The sequence below is a fragment of the Anolis carolinensis genome, chromosome 3 (assembly GCF_035594765.1).
Source record: "Anolis carolinensis isolate JA03-04 chromosome 3, rAnoCar3.1.pri, whole genome shotgun sequence".
NCBI lineage: Eukaryota > Metazoa > Chordata > Lepidosauria > Squamata > Dactyloidae > Anolis > Anolis carolinensis.
The window spans coordinates 193,580,436-193,595,719 of record NC_085843.1 but is presented as its reverse complement, the minus strand read 5'-3'; the positions used below and the strand labels follow the sequence as shown (position 1 = coordinate 193,595,719).

Below are 15,284 nucleotides of genomic sequence, written 5' to 3'. Positions count from 1 at the left end.
ATCCCACACAACTTCATTTTTAAATTATTTAAAAAATGAAATTCACACCAATACAATATAACCCATTTGCTGTCTGTGTTACTATTCTTCACTCAGATTTCTCAAACATTTCCTTTGTTTCCTGTTTGTCAAGCATTAAAAATGTAAGATTTTAATTCATTTGAGTACTGAAAATTGGAAAATTTGAATTGCATATACAGCATCATGTAAAATTTTGGGGGGTTTGATTAAAGCAAACATTTTCACAACCAAACAAATAGTACATGCTCATTCTGATCAAACATCCAGCATCAGCTTCACATATCCTTTGATCACTGAAATTCCTGAAGAGATATCCAGTTTAAGATACCAATCCTATCATATCATTTGATAAATGTGCTGAACTACACCATACAAAGCAATTTCTCTTCAAGGTTGAAAACCACAAAAGCAAAATTCATTATCTATCTAACCCCCAAACATTTAACACATCATGAAGGAATAACCCACAGGCACTTTTAATAAATTTAGTGCAGCAAAAGTTACAGGCCACAATTGCATTACTGAACAATTCAGTACCTCTTAACAGAATGAAACAATTTTGTTCAGTTTTGAATGGCTCAACTATAAAATGGAAATAATTTATAACACACTGGAAAAAAGGATCACACAAAAGAAAAAAACTTAGACAATAGTTTTAAGCATTTAATTTTTTTTCAAAGCCTAATATAAAATACTTCTAGACAAACCTTTAGAAGATTTAGTAGTCCAGTTTCCCTTCTCCCTACTTAAAAAATCCATATAACATCCTTATTTATTGGTGGTCCATTAATATCCAAATGTGCAAAAGTTACAATTCACTTTTAGGAGTGCATCAAAAATAGGCTGAATATTCAAAATAGCTGTATTACTCTTATGTAAGTTTCACAGCACCAAATATTGGGAATTCTAAAGGAGTTGGATTCTCTAGAAGAAGGGCAGTGATTTACAGAGAAGTTACGAAAGAGTCCCAATTAAGTCAACACATTTCTGTCAGTGTCAAGTGATCTTTAGGGATTCTTTTCTCACACATAGAGATACGCACTTCATGTAAATTAACATATATTGTCTGTAATGTCTGAAATGCAGCAAACCCCTTTTTCATTTTGTAACTACACACACAGATTATATAGTGGCTCATAAATCTGCATATTGACGATAAGGAAAACACTCCTCGTTTCAGACACTGCAGCAACAGTTTGCTTTATATAAAACCTCTCTTTGCATAGGAAAAGTGCATTAGGTCACCAACAGATACACTAAGTTTCTGTGTTCCTGTAAAAACAGACGCTGCATCCCCATCTATTCAGAAGTCTGAAAGGCTATGCCAGTATTTTTAGGGGGAAATGCCAATTTGCACATCAACCTGATTTACAGAATTAAATTATATATCACAGATAATTTAGTCACAGGATGACATTTTTTTATTATAGATTTAAGATGATACTCAATTTTGCGAAACTGAATTAAGATCAGCTGGCACCTTGCTTATCAACATTTATTTTGTTAATCTTGGCCCCTGTCTGTTAAAGATTTGTCTTCTGGCTGCAGAGAAAGCAAAAGGCCTGCTCTGATAATCAGTGGAAGGCATTATATGACTATCAAAACATACACAGAGTTGAATGTATGCACACATACAGATCTACATAAGCAACATCCCATTCTTTATTCTTTCATCCCACAGTCATCTTTGGCTAAAGTCTGAGCAAGGAAATTCAAGGACCAAAAACAAATGCATCATTTTCCCCAAATTCTTCCATTATTACACATCACTGACTGGAAGGCTTGCATCATCCAGATCCACTGGGCCTGGATCCTGTTCCTGAGTGCCATTTTTATTCTGAGGTTCCACCAGGCCCTGTATAGTCACTTTGGAAGTTGGGTCTCCTGAAGAGACAGCCTGGATCTTGATGCTCCCTGGCTTGGTCTTCGTAAAAGATTCGTGAAATCGTCGCTTCTCCATGGTGGAGGGCTTGCTGTTAAGGTTTTGGACCACAGTGGAGTTGTTAGTGGTTGTGGAATGTGAGGTGGCTGTGGCTGTTTCTGCAGAACAGCTGGATTCGGAAGAACAGTTGGAATGCTCCTGCAAAGGAGAAGGGCTTGTCAGATGCAAAGGGTCATTTATTGCATGTTAACAACTCATGTCAGACTTGTATCACTGTAAAACAAAACAAAACAAAAATCAAAAGGAAAAAGCAAAGCCTAACAGCATAAAGCAGATGCTGGTCCAACCCAGCACAATGTTAAGACTGTGAGTTTACAGCACTATGTGATGACAGACTGAAGCAGCCAAGAATAGTATATAAAGTTTAGCATGGCATTGCTTGAAGTTTATTAGCATAACCTGGCTTTTGATTCAGTAAGTACATTTGTTTTGCACAGAGACATTATGGAAGACATACTTTAAAAATCTGAAACTACACAAAAAATGTTTACTCAAAAATAACTCCAGAACCTAGTCCAAAAATGCAGGCAAAGTGTATTCACATTCAAAAAAGAAGCACAATAAAATCCCTCAATCTTTGCTGAATTTCCAAAATTAATGTAATTTCCTTTTTTGTTGATTATATACCTATTGCTGTCTTGGTAAACTGAACTACTGTGTATCATAAATAATACCTTAATTCCTCTAGACCAGGGGTCCCCAAAGTAAGGCCCAGGGGCCGGATGCGGCCCTCCAAGGTCATTTACCTGGCCCCCGCCCACAGTGTTATAATATAATAATATTATTATAATGTAATACAATATAACACTAATAATAATACCATATAATAATATTAATTATATATTTTATATTACATATAATATTACTAATAATATTATAGTATAGTGGTATAGTTCAATAAAGTAATATATAATGCTAATATTGTGCTATGCTAATAATATAATATACTAGCTGTGCCCGGCCACGCGTTGCTGTGGCTTAGTCTGGTGGTGTTGGTCAGTCTACATTAGGTTGTATTGATGCTGTGACCTCCACCCTTCTTTATACTCACATTAGTAGTAGTATTTGAAGTCTGTTACCTTCTTCAATTTTTGTGTTGATTGATAATTGCTTGAGATCCCTGTTGTCTTTGGTTTGTTGTTAATTGTAATGTCTGATTCTGCTGAGTGTGGTTTATATTTTTATTGTGGTACAATAGTCTTTTTTTTGTTTTGCCTGTGTAGGTGTTTATTATTGTTGTTGTTGTAGTGATTATGAAGGTTGGATAAGTTAGATGCTACTGTATTTTTTTTTGGAGGCCCAGTGTAGCACTGACTGGCCTCTCAGCCTCAGTGCCTGGCTCTTTCTTGCCTGTGATGGTGTTGATTCTTATTGTTGTTGTTGTTGTCGTTGTTATTATTGTAATTGTTTTTTTGGAGGCCAAGTGTGAATGTAGGGATTGGGGAGGTGGATGAGTTGTGTTGTCAAATGTTGTATTTGTTTTAGTCACAATGCGTTGTTGTGAGTTTTGTGGGTCTGGATTGTGGTTTTGTGGTGTGGTTGTGTTGTTATAACTGAGAGGCAAGGCTTTTGTGTTGTGTTGCGAAGTTTTGTATTTCTCGGTCGTTTAGTTGTGTGCCAAGTTTTGTATTTCTGGGGCGTTTAGTTGTGTTGTTATAGTCACGATGCATTGTTGTGAGTTTTGTGGGTCCGGATTGTGGTTTTGTGGTGTGGTTGTGTTGTTACAATCGGGAGGGAATGCTTTTGTGTTGTGTTGCCCAGTTTCGTATTTCTGGGGCGTTTAGTTGTGTTGTTATAGTCATGATGCGTTGTTGTGAGTTTTGTGGGTCCGGTGTGGTTTTGTGGTGTGGTTGTGTTGTTACAACCGGGAGGCAAGGCTTTTGCATTGTTTTGCCAAGTTTTGTATTTCTGGGGCGTTTAGTTGTGTTGTTATAGTCATGATGCGTTGTTGTGAGTTTTGTGGGTCCAGATTGTGGTTTTGTGTTGTGGTTGTGTTCTTACAACTGGGAGGCAAGGCTTTTGCGTTGTGTTGTCAAATTTTGTATTTCTGGAGCGTTTTGTTGTGTTATAGTCACGATGCGTTGTTGTGAGTTTTGTGGGTCCGGATTGTGGTTTTGTGGTGTAGTTGTGTTGTTACAACCGGGAGAAAAGGCTTTTGTGTTGTGTTGTCAAGTTTTGTATTTCTGGGGCATTTAGTTGTGTGCCAAGTTTCGTATTTCTGGGGCGTTTAGTTGTGTTGTTATAGTCACAATGCATTGTTGTGAGTTTTGTGGGTCCGGATTGTGGTTTTGTGGTGTGGTTGTGTTGTTACAACCGGGAGGCAAGGCTTTTGCGTTGTGTTGTTAAGTTTTATATTTCTGGGGCATTTAGTTGTGTGCCAAGTTTCGTATTTCTGGGGCGTTTAGTTGTGTTGTTATAGTCACGATGCATTGTTGTGAGTTTTATGGGTCCGAATTGTGGTTTTTTGGTGTGGTTGTGTTGTTACAACCTGGAGGGAAGGCTTTTGCGTTGTGTTGCCAAGTTTTGTATTTACGGGGCGTTTAGTTGTGTTGTCATAGTCACGATGCGTTGTTGTGAGTTTTGTGGGTCCTGTGTGGTTTTGTGGTGTGGTTGTGTTGTTACAACTGGGAGGCAAGGCTTTTGCATTGTGTTGCCAAGTTTTGTATTTCTGGGGCGTTTAGTTGTGTTGTTATCGCATGATGCGTTGTTGTGAGTTTTGTGGGTCTGGATTGTGGTTTTGTGGTGTGGTTGTGTTGTTGTAACCTAGAGGCAAGCCTTTTGCATTGTGTTGCCAAATTTCGTATTTCTGGGATGTTTAGTTTTGTTGTTATAGTCACTGCGCAAACAACTTTATCATTTTATATATATAGATTGTATGTACATATAATTTGTAAGCCACTCTGAGTTCCCTTTGGGGTGAGAGAGGGTGGGGTATAAATGTAGTAAATAAATGCAGTAATTATTTTTATTTTTAAATATTGTATGTTCTTTCATTGTTGTTGTTGTTGTTGTTTTTGCACTACAAATAAAACATGTGCAATGTGCATCAGAATTTGTTTGTATTTTTTTTCAAATGATAATCCGGCCCCTCAACAGTCTGAAGGATTGTGGACCGGCCCTCGGCTTAAAAAGTTTGAGGACCCCTGCTCTAGACAGTATTTTCTGAACGCAAGAGCTCTAATGTGTGAACTTCTACATTTTAAAGGTATTTTTCTTGTGTTTAATAAGCATAGATTTGCAACCTAAACATATCCTTAACTACCCTACTGATAAAATACATTTGCATAACATTATCAAGGATAAGCAGCTTGCTATTATATCCTGCTTGAGTATTCCCATTTATAATATACCGTATTTGTATTTTTAGTCGCTAGAAGGAGAAAGAAACCAAAGTAGCAGCTACACCCAGGTCCACATATCATAATTTTTAAAATCCCAAGAAGCAAATTTCTGAATTTTGTTTAGCAGCTTCCATTTGCAGTTCTCACTGTTATGGTGCTTTTCTACAATAACCCTGGTTTCTTCCTATCCCTGGTTAACCCTATTATGTAAATGTGTTTATTACCTTCTACAGAGATAACATTCCCTCAAATGCTAAACTATAAATTGTACATCCTACTAAACACAATTATTCAACATTAATCCTCAGCTGAATTCTGTTCAAAAAGTATGCTTTCAGACAGGAGTAGAAAGTACAGCTACCTGTGGCTACAATCACATTTTTGCTGCTTCTCAAACTTCTCAAGACTTCTTCATTTTTCACAAAAATTTATACATATCAGAAATCACTTGAAAGTACAAAATACACTCCATTTGGAATGATGTTTCCTCTCTAAATACCCTTTTGCACCCCAAATTCCCTAGAAATCCCCCCTTTTGGCTAAAACGTTTTGGAGTGTGAACTGAGAAGTAGTGTTTTCAGCTGAAAAACAGATGCAAAAGTGGCCTCCATCCCTGTCTGTCCCTGCTTTAAGACATGCTGTGAAACAACATCAGTAGCATTTCCACAGTAAATCAGCGAAAAGGTTATCAATTATAATCAAGGCTTGAATTTGCTAAGCTATTCACAATGCAAGTCAATTTTATTCAATTCAGTTTTATCCAACAACCCCTGAGTATCGAAAGACCTTTCTTAATGTAGATCTGAAAACCAGATCAGGAGGCAGAATGTCTAGCACTATCCGCCACAGGACCTGTACCATGACAGGATAGTAATTTCATACCATCAGGGCATCAAAATAAAGCACAACTGGGATCTTTCGGATGAGGGAATTATTGTTGTGTGCCTTCAAGTAATCTCCAACTTTTGGTAATGCTATCGCAGGGCTTTCTTGCTAAGATTTGTTCAAGCGATGAAGAGTTGCCTTTGGCTTATATTGAAGCCCAGTAAGTATGATTTTCCCATTCTCACCCAGTAGGTTTCCATTTTTGAATGGGGACTTGAAGTTGGTCTCCATAATCTTATTCCAATGCCCAAAATACCACATCATCTCCAATGAGGGGCTATATCATAATACTTTCCTATTCTGATTTCTTATTCCCAAAACGTTAATTCTCTTCCTTTGAAAATTGTGAAACATCTTTTCCAGAATATTACCTCAACAATACACGATGACGTTGAAATGATTGCCTTTCACAGTACTATGCTCCAATGTTTGAACAAGCACCAATGCACAAGGACTGTTCCAACAAATCATGCCAGGATGTCAAATATCTTGTAAGAGAAGCAATTTCAACTGCTATACAGCTAATTTAATGAATGAAGGCCTACAATTTGAAAAGGTTGGATTGTAACAATAATATGGCAATTTTCTACAATACAAACGATTGCTGGAAATTACTACTGCAAAGTATGTCCTCTATAGTGCTGTTTCATATGACTTCTCAAAAGACACTACAATAATCAGTAGTACATTTCAAGCTATGCCACAAGCAATGAACACTCCTAGAAATATTTATTCACAGGAATCATTTAACGAAGAGAGAAAGAAGCTAAAATATGTCAGAATCATTTTGGAGTAGCAACCTTCCCAAAAAACTTGTGTGCTAAAATGCATAAAAAGAATGCGTTCCAAACAGAAATGAATAAATTCCAAATACAAAAATTGAGCCTCTAAAAAGCTTCTTTTCTAAAGTGATTACTATGTAAGCATTTTGATAAAGTTTTAATCAAAGCCCAAGTGGGACCAGCAATAGGACAAATAGTACATGTTGCCATCAAGGTATACATTTTACTATGCCTAGTCACTTAAACAGTAAAAAGTCATATTCATTGTATTATTTTGATTAACAAACAGATTGCAAGCTGTATCAGACCCTACATCTTGTCTAACCATACCATGCATATCTATAATGAAAGCCATGCAAATCAGTCCAGAACGTTTTCCTTAGTGTGCACACTTTACATGCACACATACCAGCTATTAGGATCTCACAAGCTTTTAGTTAGCTGTGTTTCAAAAATGATAAAATGGAAATATGAACTCTCATGCAAAATTAGACCAAGTTTAGGTTCTATATACATATATACTATTACTACTACTAAAGCTTTTGTATTCAGTAAAATAAGCACGCTGGAAATATGAATAGAAATTGTAGCACTATGAGAATGTTACCATTCGTAGTGTATCTTATTTAGAAGGAAACGTTTAAATAGAGCAAGCCTGATGGCCAATGAGAATTATTCTGGAATTGAGTAATTCCACAGTGATTGTAATCAACAGAAGAAACCACAAGATTGACCTCATTATATTGTATAGTGTTAATAAGGGTTTTTAAATTTCAGCTCTCGGTTAAGGTGGCAAGTTTACATGAGAGCCCACATACATGCTGCATTCACCAGTTCTTGATGTATACCTCTGTATACAAGGATTCGACAGCCTTCTGGCCTGCCGCATCTGGAACACAGTGCAAAGCTAAGATTAGAGTAACCTAAACTTGAAAAGAGGAGGGAAAGAGAGACAGAGACTGAAAGGGGAAAACAAATACTGCAGACAGTCACTAGCAGAGTAATCAGAAAGATTATACGCAAGGAGACACACACACATAGGAAAATCCCTTCTTGATAAGCTTATCTCACCAGAAAACATTTATTCCCAATCAGAGCCTCAGCTGTGTGGTGGCAACTTAGTGAATCTGCTATGATTTCCTTGCAAAAGGAAGTGAAGAGTAAACTTTTAGCAAAATAATCAGTCTTATTAAAACTATGCCTCTAATACAGAAAAATTAAACTTCTGATATATTGAAGAAAAAACAAAAATCACATCCTGCAAAACATAAATCATAAATTATTGTTAGAAAATGGAATATTACAATTACCACAAATTACAGCATGCAATACTATGTTGAGAAATTCTAAATTTGCTTTCTACTGAATACTTCTACTACAGAGCTATTGACATCTGTCATTACAGTAAACACTTAGGCCTGCAGGGAAGCTAAATCAACACATATAAAACACCATCTATTCAATGGGGTCTACTCTAGATGGCACCGACAACAGGATTCAGATGTCAGCTTAGCAACTTACTATCTTAGATGTATACCAACAATAATACTTAGAATTAGGTTCCTTAAATACTACACTAAAACCATCACTAAAATTACTGTGGATCACTGCTAAAAAGAAGGCTAACCAAAAGAGTTCTGCTGAATGCTACTTTAAATCAATTCGAGGGATCTCTCAAGTAAAAGATTTAGCCAACACAGTCAAATAATTTAACAGGATCTACGGTACTTCAAATTAATATTAAAAATTAAATAATTCTCAAATCCACCAGTTGTACTTTCTGAAAATTAGGACAATGCAATGCAGACTGGCAACATATAGGGCTATGTCTAAGATTAGCAACTACATAGAAATGCAAGGGCCACTGCAACCTGAATTACACACAAAGATGTTACTCCAAATTTAGGATTGACTAGGAAAGCAGACAGAAATAAGGTCAAACATAAATAATTTATCATTGTCAAAACACTATGATTTAAAATTTGCTAAAAACATACAGAAGCTGCTGATCTTCCAGGACCCCGCTGTGCTACTATTGCACCAGAAATTGCTTTGATCCAGCTATGCATGTCTTCTGGGCTATCTGCCTGGAAAGATATGCAAAATAATAATATTGTGTCAGTTTAGAGACACACTGGTAAACCGAAAGGTTTTAATCACTGATAATGTGAAAATTCATTTAGTGCCTTTTCTATTTCTCAAAAAGGAAAATACAGATTTTATTTTGCTTTTTCAAAAGACTGAATTCAAGAGTTGTATGTGTCGAGTGAAATCCTGTTTTGACTCCTTAACCTAGAGAGATACAGTTATGACAATTTCTGCATTCATGATCTCTGTGTAGCCCAGGAGGTACATAAGGCCCATGAAAGTCTCAAATTCCCACTCACTGAACAGCAGCCACTGCAATCTACTGGGATCTGTTTTCTTGTCTTTCATAAAACACAAGCAACCTCTAGCGTGAGGGAAAATTGCAACAAGGCTTCTGCTTCTGCTTGTTATATGGGAGATCGTTCATGAAAGTAGATGGGAACAACAGCTTTTCCCCAATCAACAGGAGAAGAAACCCCTGTCGACTGCAGCAGCCGCTGCCTAGTAAATTTGGATGGTGGGTTGGGAGAGTCATTGCATAACACCATAGTTTATGTATTCATACATCTCCAACTGGATTCTACCCTAAATACTTGATTTAAAGCAAGGGCAGTACTTTCAGAATGTGACAATTGCCATTTTCAGAGTTCCTACATTATCTGGAAAAGATTAGCTATTGATACAGTAACAAAGCACAACTCAAGCTTCCACTATGTATCTAACTTTACTGAACATTTCATTTTGAAGCCAGAGCCACAATTCAAATTTCTCAGTTTTTGGATTAATTGGTCAAAATAAATAATGAAAATGAATATTGCTAGGGACCATGCTACTTCACCAAAGGCACTGTAACCATATCAACAAATATGGACCTACTGAGAGTCTAAAGAGAATGGGGGTAGGGCAAATAGGACAAAACCTTTATAATCCAAAGAGAAGGCACAGCCTGAGGAAAGATGTACCAAGAACTGACTCAACACAGAGAGAGCACACAGATTTCCAAAGAAAGCAGATCCTGTACTGATTTGTACCAGTACAGTATCTGAAAACTGATAACTGAAAAGTTTTTACAAATCCTTCCAGCATTGTAATCTTATACAAGTTTACTCAGAAATAAGTTCTACCATGTTTCATTTGCTTTACCTTCAAGTTAATGTACAAAAATAGCAATCAAAGAACAAAGCACTGGAAATGACTGCTTAACTGGAGTTGGAAGATTGACTAAAGCAGTGGTTCTCAACCTGGGGTCACCAGATGTTTTTGGCCTACAGCTCCCAAAAATCCCAGCCAGTTTACTTCCTGTTAGCATTTCTGGGAGATGAAGGCTAAAAACATCTGGGGACCCCATGTTGAGAACCACTGGACTAAAGAGTCACTTGAATTGGTATGTCTACATCATATTTCAAATCAGTGGTTCTCAACCTGTAGGTCCCAGAAACCCTAACAGCTGGTAAACTGGCTGGGATTTATGGGAGTTGTAGGCCAAACATCTGGAGACCCACAAACTGAGAACCACTGTTTTAAATACTTATGTTCTGTTTAAATGTGAAGTTTTATACTACCAAACATTCAAATGAAATTTACTTTCCTATTGAAAGTGTTTTCCATAAAGTTACCTGTACATAAAAAGTCCGAGAACTTGTTACGATTTCAAAAAGATTGTCTCTCATCATTATATCACTGAAAAACAAACAAAGACATTTACTTATTTAATAGTCTTTAAAAGCAATACAAAAACCTGGTTTACTCATGAATTTTAACAGGTTAACCAAATCCCCATGAGTTTATTGATGGAACCTGATTTCTAAATTATTTTGAGTTAAGAACTACTCTTCTTTATTTGCTAAAAAAAAGTCGTCGTCCCCCCAATTTTTTTTATTTTTGGCTATGGCCCTGACCATCTCAACTTAGTCCAGTAGTTCCAATATCCTATCACTTCTGGTTAAAAAATCTCATATTTAAAGGCATTTGGCTTTAGTATCATGGAAGGAAAAAGAATACTACATCACAGTAAAGGATGATGTGTAGGCAGGCTTTAGAGTTCTAACTGAATATTTACCTTAACATTTATTAATCTTAGAATTCTCACCTTTGTTTACATTCCTGGACTTTATTAACCTCTTTCAGTGGTATAATCCGAAGAGGCTCCTTATCCTGGAAAAAAACCCTAGAAGATTAGCAACTGCTAACTTATGTTTCTAGAGTGTTCTGGATACATACTTGAGGTACACATACATGACTTCCCACTTACCAGACTGCAATTCTATATTTTCTATATTTTCCTTGCTGTTGATTAATACACGTAAATACTTGTTATATAAAGATATGCAGTTGTACTTGTTAATGAAGTTGTTGGTGTAATGTTAAATGTATTAGACCATATAAAGTGCATAGTTTTAATGTAATAACTATTCTAATCTTGAAAAAGAGAGTTCTGTGCATATCCGTTTCACATAAATGATATTATACTTGACAGTTTAAATGATAGTCTGAAATGATTCTATATAAACACCAAACAAGCAAAGGAAAGAAGGAAGAAACAGAACAGAACACAATTCACATTGTTAATATAAAAACTGAAAAAATGATTTGTGATTTGGGTTGCTGTGAGTTTTCTGGGCTGTATGGCCATGTTCCAAAAGCATTCTCTCCTGACGTTTTGCCCACATCTATGGCAGGCATCCTCAGAAGTGTGAGGTCTGTTGAAAACCAGACAAGTGGGGTTTATATACCTGTGGAAAATCCAGGCTAGGAGAAAGAACTCTTGTCTGTTTGTGATATGTGTGAATGCTGCAACTGATCACCTTGATTAGAATTTATGCCCTTGCAGATTCAAAGCCTGTGTGCTTCCTGTCTGAGGGAATCCTTTGTTGGGAAGTGTTAGCTGGCCCTGATTATTTCATGTCTGGAATTCCTCTGTTTTCAGAGTGTTGTTCTTTATTTATTATCCCTATTTTAGAGCTTTTTAAAGCCTGACTGCTTCCTGCCTAATTTTGTTCATTTGGATGGTTTCCTCCTTTCTGTTGAAACTGTCCACATGCTTGTGGATTTCAGTGGCTTCTCTGTGTAGTCTGACCTAGTGGTTGTTATAATGGTCCAACTCTAACAACCACCATGTTAGACTACAAAGAGAAGCCACTGAAATCCACAAGTATATGGATAATTTCAGCAGAAAGGAGGAAACCATCAAAATGAACAAAATCTGGCTACCAGTATTAAAAAAAAACTCTAAATTCAGGACAGTAAAGAACAACACTCTGAAAACAGGGGAATTCCAGACATGAAACAATCAGGGCCAGCTAACACCTCCCAACAAAGACTTCCCTCAGGCAGAAAGCAGCCAGGCTTTGAATCTGCAAGGCTATTACATGCTAATCAAGGTGATCAATTGCAACATTCATACTTGCCTCAAACAGACAAGAGTTCATTCTCCCAACCTGGATTTTCCACAGGTATGTAAACCCCAGTTGCCTAGTTTCCAGCAGACCTCACACCTCTGAGAATGCTTGTCATAGATGTGATCGAAACATTAGGAGAAAATGCTTCTGGAACATGGTCATACAGCTCGGAAAACTCACAGCAACCCCCGTGATTCCAGCCATGAAAGTCTTCGACAACACATCGATTTGAGATTTGATTGCATACGAATAACACAGTCTGATAATTTCTTCTGAATATGGGAGGCATTATGATAACTCAGAGACTGTATCTATTTCAAGTTGATGCAGGTTAAAGTTCCAAGACAGTTCTTTGAGGATATGTGGCTAAAATGCTGTAAGAAGCAGTGAGGCCAATTATGATTTTGGCAAATGATATTATGTTCAATATATTGCTAAAAGCACATAGCAACAGATTATCAAGAAAAAAAAATCTAATTGCTGAAACAGCACAATAGTTAGAATGTATGAAAGTTCACACGGTTTGTTTCCAGTTCAACCAATGCCATATATGAATTTCTCATTCAGTCTCTAATGCCAGAAACATTACCATATTTCATTTGCCTTTTTTCATGCGCCATCATGTGGTTATTAGAAGAACAACAAAATGCATGCTTTCATGAGCTGTTATTTCATATAAGGTCAATACCATAGAAGCACATTTCATGCTAACTTTATATTATGACAAGTTTACCTGGAGACTTAAAATACTGGTATGATTGATAGGAATGCAGAACAATAATAGTGGAAAATACAGTAATAGTTCCATTTTATAAAAGTATATGCTACTGTATATCCTTCTATTCTAATTTCAGCTACTATCTTTTTCCTATATATAGAAGTGAACCTCCATTGTCTGTGTTTAACTGGAAGATGATTTATATTTTAAACTGAATCCATAAAGTATCCACAGTATCTTTTATTTTAAAGTTATTTCAAAAAATATCAACTTGACAATTCTTACAGTTTGTTAGGCTGCAATCCTAGACATCTTTTCCATCAAAGAATATTCAGTGAACCCAACAAAACATACTTCTCGCATCATTTACAATCTCAAATTACCTATTTATCAAATTATGTAAAGGCATTTTTTCAGCTCGAAAAATCAGCTGTTTTAACCTGTCTTGAAATTATCAAGTCTTACTTTTACAGGCATTTCAGCTTTGAAATGGTGTGGCTGCATACAGGAATAACCTATATGCAGGTAAGTTAAAGATAAAGGTTTTCCCCTGACATTAAATCTAGTCGTGTCTGACTCTGGGGGTTGGTGCTCATCTCCATTTCTAAGCTGAAGAGCCGGCGTTGTCCGTAGACGCCTCCTAGGTCATGTGGCCGGCATGACTGCATGGAGCACCATTACCTTTCCGCTGGAGCTATATCTATTGATCTACTCACATTTCCATGTTTTTGAACTGCTAGGTTGGAAGATGCCTGTGCTAACAGCAGTAGCTCACCCCAGTCCCTGGATTCGAACCACCAACTTTTCGGTCAGCAGGTTCTGCAACTCAGCGGTTTAATCCGCTGCACCACCAGGGGCAGATACTCAGCTGTAAATTAACATATTTTATGGACAGCTTTGCATCTGTACATAAACCATTTAAATCACCTGGATTTAAATCAAACTATCCAGTCCTGAGAATGAGGAACAAGGGTCAACTCCCCTATCTCCCTGCTCCTCATCAGCTTCAAGTAACATTTAAAGGTTCCCTCAATTTTTTAGGAGAGCCGTGTCTAAAACAGTTATTCTCAACTTGAAATAGAGAACAAATGGACAGCAACAAGAAATAAGGAAGGACAAAGGACATTGCTAAATAGAGTTTCCACCATAAAAGCTAAACTAAAACAGTTTAGGTTTTGAAATGATTTTTCCATGAATTCAAGGCTAATCTTTAAAAAAAGGCAATTGGATACTTACCAGTTCAGATTTAAAATAGCCTATTGTGTTTTCATCTAACTGGAAGTATCTTCTTTTCCAGTTCTTCATCTATATAAACCAAGCAAAAAGTAACAGAATTGAATGTAAATATATACCCCCTCAAAAAAGGCAAATATAAACCAAATCCATTGTTTTCAGCAAGAGCAAAAAGAACACCATCTAGCCTCCAAATTAATCAAGTTTTAATTTATCCTCCCTGGTTTCTCCCAAGCTGAAGGATCCACTCCAATTGATGCTACCATAGGTATTCCATTTGCCAATAAGGTAAGACTAAAAATAGACATATTCAGAGCCATTTCACTCAATAAAAATATCAAGTCATGAAGCATTTACCTTATTCTTATACAGTGTATGGCTCATGTCATATACACCAATTCAACTTTACTTGCATCCATAAGCCATATGGAGCCCCCGATGGATTAAAGCTTCGTGACTTGAAGGTTGGGTTGCTGATCTGAAAGCTGCCAGGTTCAAATCCCACCCGAGGAGAGCGCGGATGAGCTCCCTCTATCAGCTCCAGCTCCATGCGGGAACATGAGAGAAGCCTCCCACAAGGATGATATAAACATCAAAACATCTGGGCGTCCCCTGGGCAACGTCCTTGCAGATGGCCAATTCTCTCACACCAGAAGCGACTTGCAGTTTCTCAAGTCGCCCGACACGAAAAAAAAGCCACTGGTGAACATATGGTAGTCCACATAATAAATTGGCATAAACTAGAAGTTCATTACACTGAGTTTATTTCATTCTGATCACGTATTTTCATTGTGCATTGTATGTAATGCATGATATACTATGTAGTGTGGGAAGAAGTCCTGTTTACAGAATGATAATCATATTTGTCATTATATC

General features: G+C 36.9%; 1 protein-coding gene across 8 annotated transcripts in view; it reads right to left on the bottom strand.

Annotated features, from left to right (window-relative positions):
- Positions 1-671: 671 nt before the first annotated feature.
- plekha1 (pleckstrin homology domain containing A1) overlaps positions 672-15,284 on the bottom strand; it is a 46,236-nt gene continuing 31,623 nt past the window's right edge. For 6 of the 8 annotated variants that reach the window (XM_062976028.1, XM_003218618.4, XM_062976030.1 and 3 more), the window contains 5 exons: positions 14,412-14,480; positions 11,149-11,213; positions 10,676-10,739; positions 8,969-9,058; positions 672-2,101 (listed from right to left, as the gene is read on the bottom strand). In XM_062976028.1, coding sequence (XP_062832098.1) covers positions 1,781-2,101; positions 8,969-9,058; positions 10,676-10,739; positions 11,149-11,213; positions 14,412-14,480 — 609 coding nt within the window. In that variant the 3' untranslated portion in view covers positions 672-1,780. Of the gene's footprint in view, positions 2,102-7,789; positions 7,861-8,968; positions 9,059-10,675; positions 10,740-11,148; positions 11,214-14,411; positions 14,481-15,284 lie in introns of all 8 variants that reach the window. The other 2 variants (XM_062976031.1, XM_062976032.1) reach the window with 2 other exon arrangements.